Source organism: Astatotilapia calliptera, chromosome 4 (genome assembly GCF_900246225.1).
Source record: "Astatotilapia calliptera chromosome 4, fAstCal1.2, whole genome shotgun sequence".
In the NCBI taxonomy this organism is placed as follows: domain Eukaryota; kingdom Metazoa; phylum Chordata; class Actinopteri; order Cichliformes; family Cichlidae; genus Astatotilapia; species Astatotilapia calliptera.
In genome coordinates, this window is record NC_039305.1 from 5,474,918 (window position 1) to 5,495,257 (window position 20,340).

A 20,340-nucleotide genomic window follows, 5' to 3' on the forward strand; every position below is an offset into this window, starting at 1 on the left:
AAACTTTCAAATTTAGGAGAAAAATATTTAGAGGAAATTCAGAGAGTCAAAAAGGCAAATATATGGAACAGAAACGGCAAATTTACACAAATAAAACTGGTAGATTTACAACAAATAATAGCTACATTTACAAAAAGAAGTCAAGGAACTTTATTGTTTCACTTGTCAAAGTTGAGTTGGAAAGAAATTCTCATATTTCAAGATTCCAGAGCTTTATTGTCAATACAACCGCATACACAGTATGCATTTGGCATACCCAAATGCTGTTTGACCCCAAGCACCCCGGGGTGCATTTACGCGTATATAAATAATTTACAAAACCCGAGTATATAATTTCTAAGTATATTTTATATCTCCCAGAGATATAAAACTAGGAATTACAAATAAATAACATGCAAAATTTTGGTAAAATTAGGGGACAATTACTAACTATATAATACTATACAGTACTATAATGATAACTGTACAATAAACAAAGACAGGACATAGACAATACAAAGTGGATTGTGCAGTAGGTATTGAATACTGGGTTCAAGTTGTTGTCAGGAAATTGTAGACAAGACAGGACGAAGACATGTGCAAGTTCCAAAATGTGCAAATCTAGTATAATTTAAATGTGTTTTCAGTAACTATGTGACTGAGTGAGCAAATAAGCATATTGCTTCCAGGTCCAGTTTGCAGCGGATTTGTGGAGGCTTTTGTTGTTTTTGAGTCTTTTGGTGAGTATTGTGAGGTGTATTTGTATTTGTAAAGGTGTATGTGTATATCAGTCCTTTGGTGGTAGTGAGCTGAGGGCTCTGACTGCTTGCGGAAAGAAGCTCTTGCAGTGTCTGGTCGTTACAGTTTTGATGCTGCAAAACCGTCTGCCAGATGGAAGGAGGGAGAACATTGCACGTGAGGGGTGGAAAGTGTCCTTCACTATGCTATTTGCACGTCAGATGATGTGTTTGTCATAGAGTTGGGAGTTGGGAGCCTTCTCCCAGGCTATTCGGGCCCTGAACCAGGTGTAGGACTGGACTCCCACACACATCACATCACCACACGCAGTCTGGTTTTTCTTCATGCACACTTCCTATAATTTATAATCTTTTTCTGCTATTTGCACATTTTTACTGTAAATTTCTCAGTTTAATCTGCAAATTTTGTAATAACCTGTAAATTGTAAATACTGTAAAACCACTGTCATCTAATGGTCGGGCATTGCATTGCACTACAAGCATTTCACCTCATGTCATACTGTGTATGGTTGTGTGTGTGACAAATAAAATTTGAATTTGAATTTTGAATTTGAGCTTGTGATATAGCAGCAGAGGACGCTCTCAATGGTTCCCTGGTAAAATGATGGGAGGATGGGAGGAGGGAGACTGGCCTTCTTCAGTTTCCTGAGAAAGTGAAGATGTTGTTGGGCTTTTTTCATGATGGTGATATTGTTCAGGTTCCAGGAGAGGTCATCTGATATGTGCACACCCAGGAACTTCACACTGTTGACCATCTCAACAGCAGATCCGTTGATGTGCAGTGCGGTGTGGGTCATTGAGCTCTTGTTGTTATTCTGACACCAGTCCACCAGGTGTTGTACCTCCTCTCTGAATTCAGACTCATAGTTGTTGGTGATGAGACCCACCACTGTTGTGTCATCCGCAAACTTGATGATGTGATTTGAGCTGTACTGTGCAGTACAGCCATGTGTTAGCAGGGTGAACAGCAGTGGACCAAGCACACAGCCCTGCGGCGATCCTGTACTCAGTCTGAGGACTTTGGAGGTTTTATTTCCTATGGAGACAGACTGCGGCCTGTCAGTTAGGAAGTTCAAGATCCAGTTGTGGAGAGCGGTGTTTATTCCTAGTATGTCCAACTTCTTTACCAGCTTTTTGTTGGTTTACTCTACGAAGTGTCATCCTGACATCTGCTGTGGACAGACAGAGTACTTGGTCATTAGGAGAGGGGGGCATATTTGAGCTCCTGGGCTAAATAACTAATAACAAACATTATAACAAGGCCAACAAAGGCCTTTGCCAGTCTAATCATTAAGGCAGACAATAAACTACAAGCCCATTGTCATTAATATGAGTCATCCTACAGCCTGGACTAACAACTCAGGTAAACAACTTAATAATTCATGAGTGACATGAAACTGAGTCAACTGTCTTCAGAAAGTGCTAAAATTGTAATACTTATTGTGAATTTCTTATATTGTTTGTTCTACAAAGATATACTTCTTATACTTCATAACTCATGGTGTAATTGTTCTTTGTGCATATTTTTTGTACAGCTAGAGTTACATACTCTTCAACCTGAAAACACTACGTCCAGATGAACAGAATCAGTTTTTTAGTCCTTACCTTGATGATTGAGCATGCATCAAGAGATATATAACTGGTCATTAGACTAAAAGGCTCCTAGCCTTAATCTGTTTGACTCCAAGGTTTCTTTAACACTCTGAGGTCTAAATCATGGAACTCATCAGAGATTATAACCCTAACCCTGTATTTTTGGGAAGTCCAGAGCACACTTTCTGAGAAAAATCTAAATAGTTATTGATGGGTGACAGTAATAATGTTTTGGTTTGGATTTTTTTTTTTTTTTTGTTACCTGATTGCCAAAACTAATAAAAACATTAATTACATGTTCAAATTGCTGAGGGTTACACCTCAAAGGGTCACTGACATAAAAGTACAGATTGACACAAAAGTACAGGTTGAAGTTGGATCCTCAGTCAAAAGTTTCTGGTCTATAGTGTGAAATTTTTATTACTTTAGCAGTGAAGTATATGTGAGGCATGGTGATGTTGTGGTTCACACCATCACATAACGATTCTGGGTTCAAATCCACTGACTTAGATTGGGGACTTTCTCTGAAGAGTTGTAATGTTTTCCCCATCTATACGGGTACTCTGGGGTCTTCCTACAGTTCACAGACATGCATGCTTTCGAAGTTCCCGAGAAGCACTGAAAGGCGGCAGGTGACATCCTGTAAACGCTTCTGGACGATTCACACCGTTCTTTTCCTCTCACTCAGTCATTCTTTGGTCTGGACAGCCTATATGTCGCAAATGATGTGGTGCAGGTTTCACAATGACTAATTTCTGAAAAAAAAAATGAGAAAGGAGCTTGAGTTTTTTTAAAAATAATTTATCTTTTACCCGATCACACTTTTGACTGACCATGTTATTGTCGGTTTTTTTGTAACCTCATGTCCAGTTTGTTCTCAGTTGCTGTCAAGCTGATTTTAGTTTGATAAACAAAGAAGAAAAAGACATGCTAAAATACTTTCCATGATCACATGAGAAAAATAACAGGTTCGCTTAGTGTCATTCAGACCGCCTGCATACTTGCTTTTCACACCTCTGCTACCCCACTGTGTTCATCCTTTGTTCTCTGCATATAAAAGATTATATCGTGACACTGCTGCTCACAGTCTGATGCGTATGTGCAGCGGGAACACACAGAAAGTGAGTAGTCTTACCTGTAGAGTTGCTTGATACATTTTGGGGAGCTTTTTTGAAGATTTTTCAAAGTGCTAAGGAAAAAAATCTAATTCTGGGGCTTATTTTACTTAATAAGATGGCAAAAATCTTAAAATTAATAGACATCTTTCAGGTTTAGACAAATCAAAACCGTGATTGAGTTTAACCACAAATGATATGTGGTCTTTCAGGACGCACTATATACTACAGAACTGCTTCACGTGTCTGTTTATTTACCTGAAATTGTTTCTTTTTCAGCTTTCAATGACACAGGCTCATTAAATGAATATTTCCAGCTCAGTAGCAACATGTTTCACGTGAAAATCTGGATCTGTGCTGGCCTCCTGCTGTCCCTCCCTCACTGCACGTATCAGTCGTGCACAGAAGGGACACCAAAACAGTGCGCCGATGCAGAATTTGCTCCGGGAGCCAATTTGGCCGGGGAGGGCTTTGATATCACCAAAATGGAACGTAAAGGAGCCTTTGTGCTCGACATGAATCAGTGGAAACGTAAAGATAAAACATGCATGCTGTGTACCAACCCTTTCTTGGAGAACAAAAAGCAAAAGCTACCCCTGACAGTGGTGGACTGGAGGGCAAAGCAGTCCTGCAGCGCCAAAGTTTCCACCAAACTTCACAAATCCAGCGAGTCACTTCTCAGTTCCAGCGTTTCTTCTGTTGAAAACAACTGGAAGGTGAATCTAGATCTTCAAGCGGGGAGTAAAAGTGCGTCACTGATGCTGGGTGGTACCAATTCTCATCTCTCGAGTTACTCCATGGAGAAAACCAAGAATGACAAGTACAGCTTCGCAAGCCACAGCATGTCCTGCGAGTACTACAGGTAAGAATACGAGTACTCTGATGCGCTGTCTCTTTTTTATCAAGATAAAAATGCTGAAATGCAATTCTGATGTTTAATTGTTGTTCTGAAATCAGCTACAGAGTGTCCAGTGCTCCAAAGCTGCACAGAGAATTTCGCAAAGCTCTGAAAAAACTTCCCAAAACCTACAGCGCAGAAACCAAACAACGGTTTTACAAACTCATTGATGACTTTGGGACCCACTACATCACCAAGGTGAACCACAATAACAACAGTGCACCTGAAACACAGCAAAATTGTGTCAGTCATTTCTGAGTAACACATGCAAATTGTGTTGGATTATTTGATTCCAGGTGAAACTGGGGGGAAGTATCGAGTCTGTCACCAGCATCAGACAGTGCCAGGCCAGCCTTCAAGGGCTCAGTGCCGAGGAAGTGCAGATGTGCCTCGAAGTTGAAGCGTCTGCCAGTATTAAAGATAAAAAAATAAGTACTGAAGCAAAACACTGCAAAAAGGATATACAGCAGACAGACAGTAAGTCTGCCTTCTCCAGCCTCTTCAATGACAGGTATGTAAAAGTTTTCTCAGATATTTCTGATTTGTTATCTCTTCTAACCCCAGCGAGGTGTCAGACTTGTTCTTCCATTAACTAAACCATAATAATTAACAGCTATATTATGCCTTGTTTCTGGTGGCTTCAGAGTTAAACTCTTTAAAGACTGACTCCTCCAGAGTTGTTATGATTTCTTTCTGTCGCAGCTGTTCAAGCAACTCTGTGCTCCACAGGTTCACAGAAATAAAAGGTGGTCATACTACAGAGCCAGACCTTCTCTTCTCTGCGGACAAAAATCCAGAAGCCTACAAGGGATGGCTGAGCACATTACCACAAAACCCAGATATCGTGTCATATTCCCTGGACTCTCTGCATGAGTTACTACCTAGCACGAACAAAGTCAGAAAAAACCTGCGCTCTGCCATTAGCCATTACATCCTGGAGAAAGGCCTGTGGAGAAACTGCACTGATCGCTGTAAGGCTGGAATTAGAACCGACTCGAGGGATGCCTGCGTCTGCCAGTGCCACAATGACCCTGCCGTGAACCAAGATTGCTGCCCTGTTCGTAAGGGAATGGCACGGGTCATCATAACAATACAGCGGGCTTCTGGTCTGTGGGGCGACCACACCACCGGTACAGATGGATACGTGAAGGTGAATTTCAACAAATTAGAAGTCCGGCGTTCTCCTGTCATTTATAACAACAACAACCCACACTGGGGCATGGTCGTCGACCTGGGCTCAGAGGATATTTCATCAGCTAAACTGAGATTTGAAGTTTGGGATGAAGACAACAAGTGGGATGATGACCTATTAGGAGCATGTGAGCCACTTCTGACTGCTGGAGTTAAAGAGGATCTCTGTAATCTGAACCACGGCCAACTGTTCTACAAAGTGGATGTGCAGTGCGCTCCAAGTCTGAGCGGAAAGTCGTGCACGGACTATAAACCTTCACCTATGAATTCAAGTCTGAAGAAGTTCTATGTGTCCCGTCATGCTCGTCCTATTCCAGAGGCCATCCTGTCAGAGATGGGTGTGTTTGTGGACCAATCAAGTTCAGGGAAAAATGTTGTTGCCGAGAGTCCCAAATATGATGTAATATTAGTGTGATGCGGTGAAGAAAATTGGCTTCGCTAAGACGATGAGTTATCAACAGTTTTATTTTAGTCTTGATGTTTTTGAAACTTCTTGTAATGACTCTGAAAGGTAGCAGCTGAAAGTAGAAGAAGTTAAACTTACGTGTCAAAAAAGCCCATTGGCATAATGCAGACATGTAGGCACTCTGCGCAAGGTCCTACTATCTCTTTAGCTTTATGACGAGGTGCTTCCTTCTTAAAGATTTGCGCAACAGTGTGGCATACAGCAGTTTATTCAGTGAAGTGTGAACAAACATGACTCCCACACTACGAGCCACATGCAGTTCTGATGGCTCAGACTGATGTCATTACTTCAGTCTAGGTGGCTTTTAACCCACTTGCATCTGGCTTTAACGCCTGGCTAGGGAGGCTATGTCTGGGTAGCATCTTGCACCAAGGCTAAGGGTGTGTACATATAACTGCGGTTACAAACTTACATATGGTTCACATGTCCTACTATGTATAAATACGTACCGGTATGTATATATATTTTTCATAAATAAATATGGAAAATGTAGTGAAAATTTTGCACTTTGCTTGCTTGGGGTTGGACCCCTTTTTCCCTTCAGAACTGTGTTGATAACAAAGATTCAACAAGGTATTGGACACATTCCTTAGAGTTTTGGTCTATACTGATGAAATACTATGACACAATTTTGGTGCCGTCCCACTCAAAGTCAACTGCCGTTACATACTTATATATGGTTCACATGTCCCATAATGTATAGACATGTAAAAAATAAATAAATCATATGCACATATGGAAAGTTTGTAGCCTGAGTATAGATTTAAAAATGACAATTTGTTCTTGTATGCCACTAGTAACAAGTGTATTAAATACATAGAAGAAACCTGTTATCCTTCAGTAATAATATTACAATAATAGGTTATATATCCCGGTATTTTAGAGAAATCCAGAACAAACTTTGTGCAAACAATGTAAATAGTTATTGATGTGTGAAACATTATTCTCTTTGATGAATGATTTCTGATTGATAGTGGTGCGTGTCTGCAGTTTGCATGTTTTCTTTCCCTCTCCCTTTGCTCGCCATTTCCCTAGGTACACAGACTGCAGGCTGGTGTCAATTTGGGGGTCTCCAGCTAATTAGGGGAAAGAGGCTTTGAATGGACAAACCTGGAGTCCACACCCTGATAAGGAAACTCACCTGTGGCTGGAGGCGTGTTTCTATTCCTTGTTTGGAATTGTTTGGCACATGTGTAGAGCTTCTCTGGTGCATTTCTTTTGTTAGAAGGTTGTGGTGGGAGTAAAGAGGAGTAGGTAAGTCTGTAGACCCCATACACTTACTGACGTAGAATCTTTACTGTTAGAAACATTAGGTAAGTAGGTTGGTGCCACCCATGTCATTTTTGAGCTTGTTTTGAGTTGAGGATTAGGACTTTTTTTCCCTCCTAGATTTTCGAGGGTAAGAGCTCAGCTAAGTTTTGGTTTTGTCTTTTTTGGTGTTTTTTCTGGCGCAACCTAACTGTCCCTTTCTCCCCCACATTTTTTGGGTCATTGTTTTTTGTGTGAAAGCTGCCATTAAACTTGTCTCAACATATAACACTTGTACTGAGTTTCTGGAGTTGCTGTGTTACCCCCTCCTGCCCTCGAGGAGGCGTAACAATAGGTAAACCCACTAATTCTATATGCTTAAGTGCTTTCTGTCTAACATTCACACAAGTTCATGCTTTAATGCATGCATCCAGGATTAACTTGAGGTTAGTATCTTGCCCAAGGATATTTGGCATGAAGACTGGAGCTGCCAAATGACCTGCTCCATCCCCTCAGCTGTAGCTGTAGCTGAGGGGATGGAGCAGGTGTGAATAAGAGCGTAAATGGTTTCCCCTCTGTTTTGTAGCACTGCAACAAACTGGTAACCTCTCCGGGCTATACACTGGCTTTTGCCACATGACAGTTGGGATAAGCATGAACCTATAATATGGAATAAAAATTTAAAAAACAAAACAAAAAACCCCCCACAGCTAAATAGTATAAATCACCCAAGAAATGTAAAAGTGGTTTCACAGATCAGCAGGTGTACTTGCATACAGTGTCTTATAAAATGTTTCAAGTGTTGCACTCCTGAGTTGTCAGACAACTTTATATGAGGGCTGAACTGTCATCATCAGGCCAACTATGCTATTATTACTGCACAAAGATAAAGGACGAACTTGGAGTTCTGAGGAGTACTCGAAGGGAGTAGGTGATGTCCTGTAAACCTCTCATTAATGAGAACTGTGGAAGATCTGAACAATTTACACCACCCCTTACCTCTGCAGCCATCCTGTGACATGTAGCAACTACAATCCCACCTCTGTGCAGGCCACATGCGATGCAAATCATGTGGTCCAGGTTTCACTATGACTCATTTCTGAAGAAATGCAATGGAAAGAACAACGTGACATTTTTTTTTAAAATTTCCTTATGTTTCCTTCAGTTCCACTTCTGTCTGAAAAGCTGTTTAACACTTGACCTTTACACTGATTTTATTCTATTACCTTGTGTCAAATGTATTCACAGTTAATGTCAAGCAGATATTAGTTTGATAAAGCTTTTGTACGTGGGAAAACAGTTGCAAGAAATGAAGCATCATTTCCTCTCACCTGTGGCCAGTGTCCACAAACACACGAGACAAATAGCAGGTTTAGTTTGTGGTCACAAACTGTTAAACCAGCCCCCTACTTTTTTTTCCAACAGTATGACCTCATCATTTATCTTCAGTCTTTCTTGTTTGTCTTTAAAACGGTATACTAATACTGATGTTCACAGTCTGATGCACTTGTGAAGCAAAAGCACACAAGAGAAGGTGAGTAGTCTCGACTTTAGAGTATGCATTTAGGCTAATGACCAAATTAGTGAGCCTGAAAATCTGGGGTTACTGAAGCTCTGCAGGGACACTTTTCATGCTCTTTAAATTTACCCAACTTTGTTTTAAAAAAGAAGTAACAATGTTTTTTTTAAGGTACAAATCTGATGTTAAAAATCTGATTATAATTTGAAACCAAAATATTTTAACTTCTGGTTCTTTTCTACTTCGTTAAAACACCTTCAGTAGATTCTGAAATGATATCTTCATAACCTTCTGTACAGACTTTTTTTAAAAGATTATATTTGTATAAATCTTTTGGTGTTTTTTTTATCTATATTCAGGTTAAAAAATTTATTATTTATACAAAACAAACCAAATCTACTGATTATATTGCACTCATTCTCATTCAGCTTAACAGGCTCCCATTCTTTAATGTAGACTCAAGACTGCTGCTCAATACAAGATTTCGCTACTCACCTTCAAAGCTGTCAGTGAATGGGCATCCCCATATCATCTGGATCTCCTTCACCCATACATCACTTTGTGCTTTTCGCTGAGCTTCAGCTGCTCTAATGAGTCCTCGTTTGAAACATGGATCTCGGACCGTTAGCTGTGCTGTGCTTCGTCTTTGGACTCATGATCACCTTCTAGGGGCTATGAATACAGACACCCAGAAGTTGAAATTTTCAGTTGTATTCAAAATAAAAAGAATGAATATTTAGGCATTTAATTTGACAGATGAAAACCATCATTGACTTTAAGCACAAGAAGGTTGTTTTAAGAAGTTAGAAATAACAGAACGTACTATATACTGCAGAACTGCTTCAGTTCTCTGTTTTTCACCTTAAATTGTTTCCTTTTCAGCTTTCAATAACACAGGCTTTCAATAAATATTTCCAGCTCAGTAACAACATGTTTTTTGTAAACATCTGGATCTGTGCTGGCCTCCTGCTGTCCCTCCCTCACTGCACGTATCAGTCGTGCATAGAAGGGACACCAAAACAGTGCGCCGATGCAGAATTTGCTCCGGGAGCCAATTTGGCCGGGGAGGGCTTTGATATCACCAAAATGGAACGTAAAGGAGCCTTTGTGCTCGACATGAATCAGTGGAAACGTAAAGATGAAACATGCATCCTGTGTACCAACCCTTTCTTGGAGAACAAAAACCAAAAGCTACCCCTGACAGTGGTGGACTGGAGAGCAAAGCAGTCCTGCAGCGCCAAAGTTTCCACCAAACTTCACAAATCCAGCGAGTCTCTTGTCGGTTCCAGTGTCTCCTCTATTGAAAACAACTGGAAGGTGAATCTAGATCTTCAAGTGGGGAATAAAGGTGCATCACTGATGCTGGCTGGTACCAATTCTCATCTCTCGAGTTACTCCATGGAGAAAACCAAGAATGACAAGTACAGCTTCGCAAGCCACAGCATGTCCTGCGAGTACTACAGGTAAGAATACGAGTACTCTGATGCGCTGTCTCTTTTTTATCAAGATAAAAATGCTGAAATGCAATTCTGATGTTTAATTGTTGTTCTGAAATCAGCTACAGAGTGTCCAGTGCTCCAAAGCTGCACAGAGAATTTCGCAAAGCTCTGAAAAAGCTTCCCAAAACCTACAGCGCAGAAACCAAACAACGGTTTTACAAACTCATTGATGACTTTGGGACCCACTACATCACCAAGGTGAACCACAATAACAACAGTGCACCTGAAACACAGCAAAATTGTGTCAGTCATTTCTGAGTAACACATGCAAATTGTGTTGGAATATTTGATTCCAGGTGAAACTGGGGGGAAGTATCGAGTCTGTCACCAGCATCAGACAGTGCCAGGCCAGCCTTAAGGGGCTCAGTGCCGAGGAAGTGCAGATGTGCCTCGAAGTTGAAGCGTCTGCAAGTATTAAAGCTACAATAAGTACTCAAACAAAACACTGCAAAAAGGATATACAGCAGACAGACAGTAAGTCTGCCTTCTCCAGCCTCTTTAATGACAGGTATGTAAAAGTTTTCTCAGATATTTCTGATTTGTTATCTCTTCTAACCCCAGCGAGGTGTCAGACTTGTTCTTCCATATCTAAACCATAATAATTAACAGCTATATTATGCCTTGTTTCTGGTGGCTTCAGAGTTAAACTCTTTAAAGACTGACTCCTCCAGAGTTGTTATGATTTCCTTCTGTCGCAGCTGTTCAAGCAACTCTGTCCTCCACAGGTTCACAGAAATAAAAGGTGGTCATACCACAGACACAGACCTTCTCTTCTCTGCGGACAAAAATCCGGAAGCCTACAAGGGATGGCTGAGCACATTACCACAAAACCCAGATATCGTGTCATATTCCCTGGACTCTCTGCATGAGTTACTACCTAGCACGAACAAAGTCAGAAAAAACCTGCGCTCTGCCATTAGCCATTACATCCTGGAGAAAGGCCTGTGGAGAAACTGCACTGATCGCTGTAAGGCTGGAATTAGAACCGACTCGAGGGATGCCTGCGTCTGCCAGTGCCACAATGACCCTGCCGTGAACCAAGATTGCTGCCCTGTTCGTAAGGGAATGGCACGGGTCATCATAACAATACAGCGGGCTTCTGGTCTGTGGGGCGACCACACCACAGCTACAGATGGATACGTGAAGGTGATTTTCAACAAATTAGAAGTCCGGCGTTCTCCTGTCATTTATAACAACAACAACCCACACTGGGGCATGGTCGTCGACCTGGGCTCAGAGGATATTTCATCAGCTAAACTGAGATTTGAAGTTTGGGATGAGGACAACAAGTGGGATGATGACCTATTAGGAGCATGTGAGCCACTTCTGACTGCTGGAGTTAAAGCGGATCTCTGTAATCTGAACCACGGCCAACTGTTCTACAAAGTGGATGTGCAGTGCGCTCCAAGTCTGAGCGGAAAGTCGTGCACGGACTATAAACCTTCACCTATGAATTCAAGTCTGAAGAAGTTCTATGTGTCCCGTCATGCTCGTCCTATTCCAGAGGCCATCCTGTCAGAGATGGGTGTGTTTGTGCACAAATCAAGTTCATGGAAAAATCAGAGCATTACTACCGAGAGTCCCGAGTATGATAGTGTGATGCGGTGAAGAAAAATTGGCTTCGCTAAGTAGTTAAGTGTTAGGATACCTGGGTGGTTGACCCAGTGTTTTCAATTAATACAGTTTTGAGTCTTGTTTATTCATTATAGTTGCCTTGTATCTTGTGTTTTTTAGTTTAGTTTGCTTACTCTCTTGAATTTATTCAGTATTCTTAGTTTAGGTTGTCTTGGTACGTATATGGTCCCGTTGATGTCTTTGTCTTGTCTCTGTGTCCTTCCCTCAGCTTTGCCCCCATTAAATCAGGCTTGTCTTCATGTTTGCCTGGTTCTCTACTTTCACACTCGTGTTTCTATGTGTGTGTCTCTCTGTCCCTCGCCCTCTCCGGTTCTGTCAGTCTGTGTCTCAGTGTGCGTGATTCTTGTTTTACTTGGTGGTGTGCATCATGTTCAGTTTAGCGGCCCCCTGTGTCGTCTGCTAGATTGTTGCCAGCCGTGTTCCCCAGGTGTTTCCTCTTTGCCCTTATTCCCTCTTGTATTTAGGGTCTGTCCCGCCCCCCAATATCCCTTACTCTCAGCTGTGTGTTCTGCCTGGTTGTCTAGTTTCCAATACCTTCCAGTTTAGTTTTGTATTTCTATAGTACAGCAATAAAACTGCTTTTTGTCATTTTGGGTCCTCCAATCCTGCCCACTTCACACAACACTTGACAAAAAGGTATCTTTAAATTTTTATTTTAGTCTTGATGTTAGTTGAAACAGTTTGTAATGAGTAAATCGAGCAGCCGAAAGAAGAAAAAGTTAAATGGGCCTAATGCAGCATGTAGGCTGGGAAGGATGCCATTGCTTCACTCTAGGTGGCTTTCAACCCACTTGCATCTGGTTTTAACGCCTGACGAGGCGACCTAACCCTGTGTAGCATCTTTCACCAAGGTTAAGGGTGTGTACATATTCATAAATAGCTGTTGTGGTAAGCACCATGACTCAGAGTGGTGCCTTCTCATTCAAAATGAACTGCGGTTACATACTTACATATGTTTCACATGTCCTGTTATGTATAAATACATATGTACATATATATATATATTTCATACATACATATGGAAAATGTATTGGAACATTTGCACTTTGCTTGCTTGGGGTTGGACCCCTTTTTTCCTTCAGAGCTGTGTTGATAACAAAGATTCAATAAAGTATGTGACGCATTCCTTAGAGATTTGGTCTATACTGATGAAATACTATGGCACAATTTTTCAAATTTGTCAAAGGCAGATTAATGATGCAAATTTCCCATTCCACCACATTCCAAAGGTCTTCTTTTGGATTGAAATATGCTGACTATCGATGCCATTTCAGTTCAATGAACTCATTGTCTTGTTTGAGGAACCTGTTTGAGATGAGTGCCTGGAGTGTGCCAAGAAAATATCCTGATATTACACCATCAGCAGGAGGTTAGCCTGTATGAATTGTAGCCTCAGATTCCTGTTCTTAGTTAGCAGATGATCTTCAAAGATCATAGATTATCTTCTGCATACCTTCATTGCAACAAGTCAGTGTTTAAGTTACTTTTACCTTTCTATCTGTTGAAAGATCTCTTTTGACTTGTGGCATCACCAAGGATTTCAAGGATATTTAAGCACCAACAAACATGCCATCTCCAATGTCACTTCAGTCACCCTTCTGCCCCATTATGCCACATTATGATGCTCAGTTTGCTGATGCATAATTCTAGAATAATATAAAATAATGTAGATAATTATCATCAGTAGGTTATACAACCTTGTATTTTAGAATGTAGAACAAACTTTGTGAAAAAAAAATGAAAATAGGTATTACTGTGTCAGTAGGAAAGATAACTTTACTTTCTCGAGAATTGTGGAACATGGCTTTATACAATATGCCTCATTCACCCATTCATGCAAGCACTTTTTTCCTATACGCTTAAGTGCTTTTGATCTAACAATAACACGCATTCATACTCCGATGGAATTATCAGACGGTAATCTGGGGTTAATGTCTTGCCCAAGGATATTTGACATGCAGACTGGAGCAGCCAGGGACCAGCCTTCTGATAGTTAGGCCTGCTGTTGACTTACTCTACCCCCTGAGTACAGCCACCGAAGGTGTGAATAGTTTTCTGTCTGCAGCAAACTGACAACCTCTCCAGGCCGTATCCTGCCTTTTGACAGCTGGGATAGCCTCCAGCCTACTGTCATCATTGGGCCAACTTTGCTATTATTACTGCACAAAATTAAAGGATATACTTTGAGTTCTCAGGAGCAGGTGACGTCCTGTAAAGCCCTCATGATCGAGAACCATGGAAGATCTGAACAATTTACACCACCCCTTACCTCTCAACCCACTCTACTGTGACCACCTTGTGGCATGTAGCAACTACAACCCCACCTCTGTGAAGGCCACATGCGATGTTAATCATGTGGTCCAGGTTTCACAATGACTCTTTTCTGACGAAATGCAGAATTGAGAGAAACAATATGACTTATTAATTACAATTCTTTATGTTTCACCCAGTTCCGCTTCTGTCTGAACATCTGTTTAAGACTTGACCTTCACACTGATTTTATTCTGTTTTCTATTACCTTGCATCCAACTTATTCTCAGTTAATATCAATCAGATACTGGTTTGAGAAACATTTTGTACATGGGAAAACAGTTGCAAGAAATAAAGCATAATATTTTCACACCTGTGCCCGTTGTTCACAAGCACACGAGACAAATAGCAGGTTTAGTTTGTGGTCACAAACTGTTAAACCAGCCCCCTACTTTTTTTTCCACAACACGAACCCATTAGTTATGTTCAATCATTCTTGTTTGTCTTTAAAACACAGTACACTGATACTGATGCTCACAGTCTGATGCAGGTGTGAAGCAAGAGTACACAAGAGAAGGTGAGTAGTCTCGACTTTAGAGTATGCATTGAGGCTACTGACCAAATTAGTGAGCCTGAAAATCTGGGGCTACTGAAATTCTGCAGAAGCACTTTTCATGATTCAACTGACTTTATTTGAAAAGCAAAGATAGAAGGAAAGATGGTTTTTATGGTACAAATCTGATCTTAAAATATTTTTGGTTTCAAATTAGAATCAGATTTTTAACTTTTGGTTCTTTTCTGCTTCATTGAACTACCTTCAGTAGATTAAAAAAATAATATATTCTTAACCTGAATACAGATTTACAAATTATTTTTATATTTTTTTGAGATCCCACTAGTAAGAAATATTTAAAAATATATATCTTTCTGATTTTTCTCTTTCTGATTGTGGGATATGCAAATAAGTTGTCGTAAATAAAGACTGTAATAATGAAAAAGTAAGTTCCTCTTATTCCTACTGACGTGGTATTAATAGTATTATGATTTATTTTAATCATAATAAATCTAGGTATGAGGAAACAAATTCCGTTATACGGAAAAAACATTCGACATATCATCGGAAGACTGAAGCTGGTTTCTTAGTGTAAAATTCCTGGTCTAGAGTTGAGAATAGTAATAATTTATTCGTTCTTACAAATACATGTGAGGCATGGTGTTATATTGGTTAGCACCACTGCAACAAGACTCTGGGTTCGAATCCATTGACTGGATGGGGGCTTTCTGTGTTTTCCCCACCTGTGCGGGTGCTCTGGCATCCTCCCACAGTCCGAACCCATGCATGTATTAGGTTAACTGGTCATTCAAATTTGGCCGTGGGTACGAATGTGAGTATGAATGGTTTTCTGTCCGTGCGTTAGCCCTTCAACAAACTGGCAACCTGTCCAGAGTGCTGACTGGATGCCCTTCCAACTGCCTTGATCAAAGACTATCTTCCTACACTGTAACCGATCATAACTACAAAAATTGAACCTAACCAACTATCGACCCATTTCCAACCTCCCATTTTTCTTTAACGTTCTGGAACATACAGTAGCATCAGTAGTAAACCTTTATGAGTCATTTCAGTCTGGTTTCCATTCTCGACACAGTACTGAACCAGCTCCTGTTAAAATCACCAGTGACCTCCAGCTCACATTCAATGCTGGCTTTCTCACCATCTTCATCGTTCTTGACTTCAGTGCTGGTTTTGACAAGCAGCACTGAAGCTCTTTAGTTAGAACATCTGAAAATAAGTACACAGCACTTAAAGTGGTTTACATCCTACCTGTCTGACAGAAAACTGACAGAAAAACGTATACCAAAAGGATGTCGTCCATCATTTTGGTATACATTTGGTATACAGAACTTCCCCCTCCTGTCCTCACCTCCTTCCTACAGGCCATCATCAGTGGGGTCACAGTCAATCAGCTAAAATTCCACTGGCAATAAAAGTGAAGTTCTATAGTGTTCTATAGATGGATATCAGGTACAAAATTCACATAGTGTCAGAAGTCTTTGAGTCATTTTGGAGAATACTCTCTATCAGTGAGATCTCTCCATCTTTGTAACTTTTCAGGACTTCATCCTTTTCCTTTCTAGTTCATGCTTTGATCACCTGTTCTTTGGAATACTGGAATGCCATTCTCTCTGGCCTCCCAAAATAACGCCATAGTTTGCTCCGCATGGTACAGAACTCTGCAGCAAGCGTCATCACTCAAACCAAGACTACAGACAATATTACTCCCATTCTCATCCAGCTTCCACTCAACGTGGCACCAAGACTGTTGCCCAGTGTGACTTGAAACCTCTCACTGACTTGGCACCCCCATGTCTTTTAAACCTCCTTCAACCCTGCACCCCTTCCTCTGCCTTTCACTCAGGTTCATCTGCTTTCCTGACGCCTTACTTCAAACTTGACACTGTCAGTGCCCGAGCCTTAAGCTGTGCTGCACCTCATCTTTGGAACTCATTATAATTACACCTTCATCAGCTAGACTCTTTAACTCAGTTCATATCACAGCCCCAAACCCACCTTTCTCCATTCTGAGGAGCTGGTGTTAGTTTTAAAGCCGTTAACTGTTAAAAGAGTTGCAACAGATACAATGTTTTCTTCTCACCTTTGATCGGTGTCCACAACCACATGAGAAAAATAACAGGTTCATTTTGTGGCAACTGTTAGACCAGTCTAAACCCCCCTACTTGTATTTGTTTTTTCTCACAAAGTAACACCATCAGTTATGTTCAGCCTTTTTTCTTTGTCTTTATAAGGCGACATTCTGGCACTGATGCTCTCAGTCTGATGCTGGCGTGCAGCGAAAACACATGAGACAAGGTGAGTAGCCTCAACTGAAGAGCTGACTGGTTTGAGTCATAAAGTTAACTGTTTTGAGAAGACATCATCTTATGTGGGCTATAAATGAAGTTAATTAAAATGCAATATTGTGCTAAATAAGGTAGAAGAACGTATTCAAAATAAAAAGAAGTAAATATTCAAGTGTTTAATTTCAAAGCTGAAAACCATGATGGACTTGTGAAAACAAGTATGATGATTTAAGATGTTAGAAATGGCCTTCAGATCTTCTTTTCTACCATTGCTTAAAACCGTTTCACTTGTCTGTTTTTTTACCTTGATTTTTTTTTTCCTTTTCAGCTTTCAATGACACAGGCTCATTAAATGAATATTTCCAACTCAGTAACAACATGTTTCTTGTAAACATCTGGATCTGTGCTGGCCTCCTGCTGTCCCTCCCTCACTGCACGTATCAGTCGTGCACAGAAGGGACACCAAAACAGTGCGCCGATGCAGAATTTGCTCCGGGAGCCAATTTGGCCGGGGAGGGCTTTGATATCACCAAAATGGAACGTAAAGGAGCCTTTGTGCTCGACATGAATCAGTGGAAACGTAAAGATAAAACATGCATGCTGTGTGCCAACCCTTTCCTGGAGAACAAAAAGCAAAAGCTACCCCTGACAGTGGTGGACTGGAGGGCAAAGCAGTCCTGCAGCGCGAAAGTTTCCACCAAACTTCACAAATCCAGCGAGTCTCTTGTCGGTTCCAGTGTCTCCTCTGTTGAAAACGACTGGAAGGTGAATCTAGATCTTCAAGCAGGGAATAAAGGTGCGTCACTGATGCTGGCTGGTACCAATTCTCATCTCTCGAGTTACTCCATGGAGAAAACCAAGAATGACAAGTACAGCTTCGCAAGCCACAGCATGTCCTGCGAGTACTACAGGTAAGAATACGAGTACTCTGATGCGCTGTCTCTTTGTTATCAAGATAAAAATGCTGAAATGCAATTCTGATGTTTAATTGTTGTTCTGAAATCAGCTACAGAGTGTCCAGTGCTCCAAAGCTGCACAGAGAATTTCGCAAAGCTCTGAAAAAACTTCCCAAAACCTACAGCGCAGAAACCAAACAACAGTTTTACAAACTCATTGATGACTTTGGGACCCACTACATCACCAAGGTGAACCACAATAACAACAGTGCACCTGAAACACAGCAAAATTGTGTCAGTCATTTCTGAGTAACACATGCAAATTGTGTTGGATTATTTGATTCCAGGTGAAACTGGGGGGAAGTATCGAGTCTGTCACCAGCATCAGACAGTGCCAGGCCAGCCTTCAAGGGCTCAGTGCCGAGGAAGTGCAGATGTGCCTCGAAGTTGAAGCGTCTGCAAGTATTAAAGCTACAATAAGTACTCAAACAAAACACTGCAAAAAGGATATACAGCAGACAGACAGTAAGTCTGCCTTCTCCAGCCTCTTTAATGACAGGTATGTAAAAGTTTTCTCAGATATTTCTGATTTGTTATCTCTTCTAACCCCAGCGAGGTGTCAGACTTGTTCTTCCATTAACTAAACCATAATAATTAACAGCTACTGTATATTATGCCTTGTTTCTGGTGGCTTCAGAGTTGAACTCTTTAAAGACTGACTCCTCCAGAGTTGTTATGATTTCTTTCTGTCGCAGCTGTTCAAGCAACTCTGTGCTCCACAGGTTCACAGAAATAAAAGGTGGTCATACCACAGAGCCAGACCTTCTCTTCTCTGCGGACAAAAATCCAGAAGCCTACAAGGGATGGCTGAGCACATTACCACAAAACCCAGACATCGTGTCATATTCCCTGGACTCTCTGCATGAGTTACTACCTAGCACGAACAAAGTCAGAAAAAACCTGCGCTCTGCCATTAGCCATTACATCCTGGAGAAAGGCCTGTGGAGAAACTGCACTGATCCCTGTAAGGCTGGAATTAGAACCAACTCACAGGATCCCTGCATCTGCCAGTGCCACAATAACCCTGCCGTGAACCAAGATTGCTGCCCAGCTCGTAAGGGAATGGCACGGGTCATCATAACAATACAGCGGGCTTCTGGTCTGTGGGGCGACCACACCACAGCTACAGATGGATACGTGAAGGTGATTTTCAACAAATTAGAAGTCCGGCGTTCTCCTGTCATTTATAACAACAACAACCCACACTGGGGCATGGTCGTCGACCTGGGCTCAGAGGATATTTCATCAGCTAAACTGAGATTTGAAGTTTGGGATGAGGACAACAAGTGGGATGATGACCTATTAGGAGCATGTGAGCCACTTCTGACTGCTGGAGTTAAAGCGGATCTCTGTAATCTGAACCACGGCCAACTGTTCTACAAAGTGGATGTGCAGTGCGCTCCAAGTCTGAGCGGAAAGTCGTGCACGGACTATAAACCTTCACCTATGAATTCAAGTCTGAAGAAGTTCTATGTGTCCCGTCATGCTCGTCCTATTCCAGAGGCCATCCTGTCAGAGATGGGTGTGTTTGTGGACCAATCAAGTTCATGGAAAAATCAGAGCATTACTACCGAGAGTCCCAAGTATGATATAATAATAGTGTGATGTGATGAAGACTATAAGGTATCAGCAAATTTCTATTTATGTTAGTTTAAACCACATATCACAATATCGATGATAACAATAATTAAAAAACTATAGATTCTTGGCCCTGGATGAGACTCTATTGAAGCTTTGGAAAGAAAGAAAAATTTATCGTGAACAATGTATTCCATATTAAATATCTATTGATAATCCATCCATTCATCCATGGCTGCTGGAGCCTATCCCAGCTGGTTTAGAGTAAGATGCATGTTACACCCTGGACAGGTCGCCAGTCTTTCACAGAGCCATTTGCATTCACATTCATGCCTATGTGCAATTTAGAATCACCAATTAGCACAACCCCACCAACTGATATATGAAACTATCAACTGATGATAAAAGAAAACAAATACATCTGTGAAGAAAGAACTGGCTGAACAAAAGATCAGAAAACATATTTTATATCTTTAGTTTTCAGTGAATATGTCTGTGACAACATCTTTAGCAGTTCAAAGTAAAGGTTATACTTCTGCCCACTGGTAATAAAGCATGAGCTATCTCATTATGATCACTGCAGCTGATCATATTAAAGCTGAAATCCAAGCTTAATTAAAAATCATATATATGCATTATTTTAGCAAGTGTTCATTTTTATTTCTTATGTAGAGGCACTTATAACACGCGCTAGCCTGTTTTATTCATTTTAGTTGCTTTGTCGGCCATTTTTATAGCGTGACTCCCATTCCTTAAGGTAGTGAGAGAATGAAAAGGATTCACAGTTAGATAT

At 41.0% G+C, this 20,340-nt stretch overlaps 2 protein-coding genes across 2 annotated transcripts; both read left to right on the forward strand.

The window, feature by feature from the left end:
* The first annotated feature begins 1,249 nt into the window (after nt 1–1,249).
* On the forward strand, nt 1,250–20,289 carry LOC113020316 (perforin-1-like). The gene is made up of 5 exons (XM_026164169.1): nt 1,250–2,100; nt 17,342–17,924; nt 18,020–18,158; nt 18,257–18,468; nt 18,692–20,289. The coding sequence occupies exons 1-5, from the start codon at nt 2,067–2,069 to the stop codon at nt 19,572–19,574; spliced, it is 1,851 nt and encodes a 616-aa protein (XP_026019954.1). The 5' UTR covers nt 1,250–2,066; the 3' UTR covers nt 19,575–20,289.
* On the forward strand, nt 3,435–6,492 carry LOC113020318 (perforin-1-like). The gene is made up of 5 exons (XM_026164170.1): nt 3,435–3,451; nt 3,725–4,307; nt 4,403–4,541; nt 4,640–4,854; nt 5,073–6,492. The coding sequence occupies exons 2-5, from the start codon at nt 3,775–3,777 to the stop codon at nt 5,947–5,949; spliced, it is 1,764 nt and encodes a 587-aa protein (XP_026019955.1). The 5' UTR covers nt 3,435–3,451; nt 3,725–3,774; the 3' UTR covers nt 5,950–6,492.
* Nucleotides 20,290–20,340: the final 51 nt, after the last annotated feature.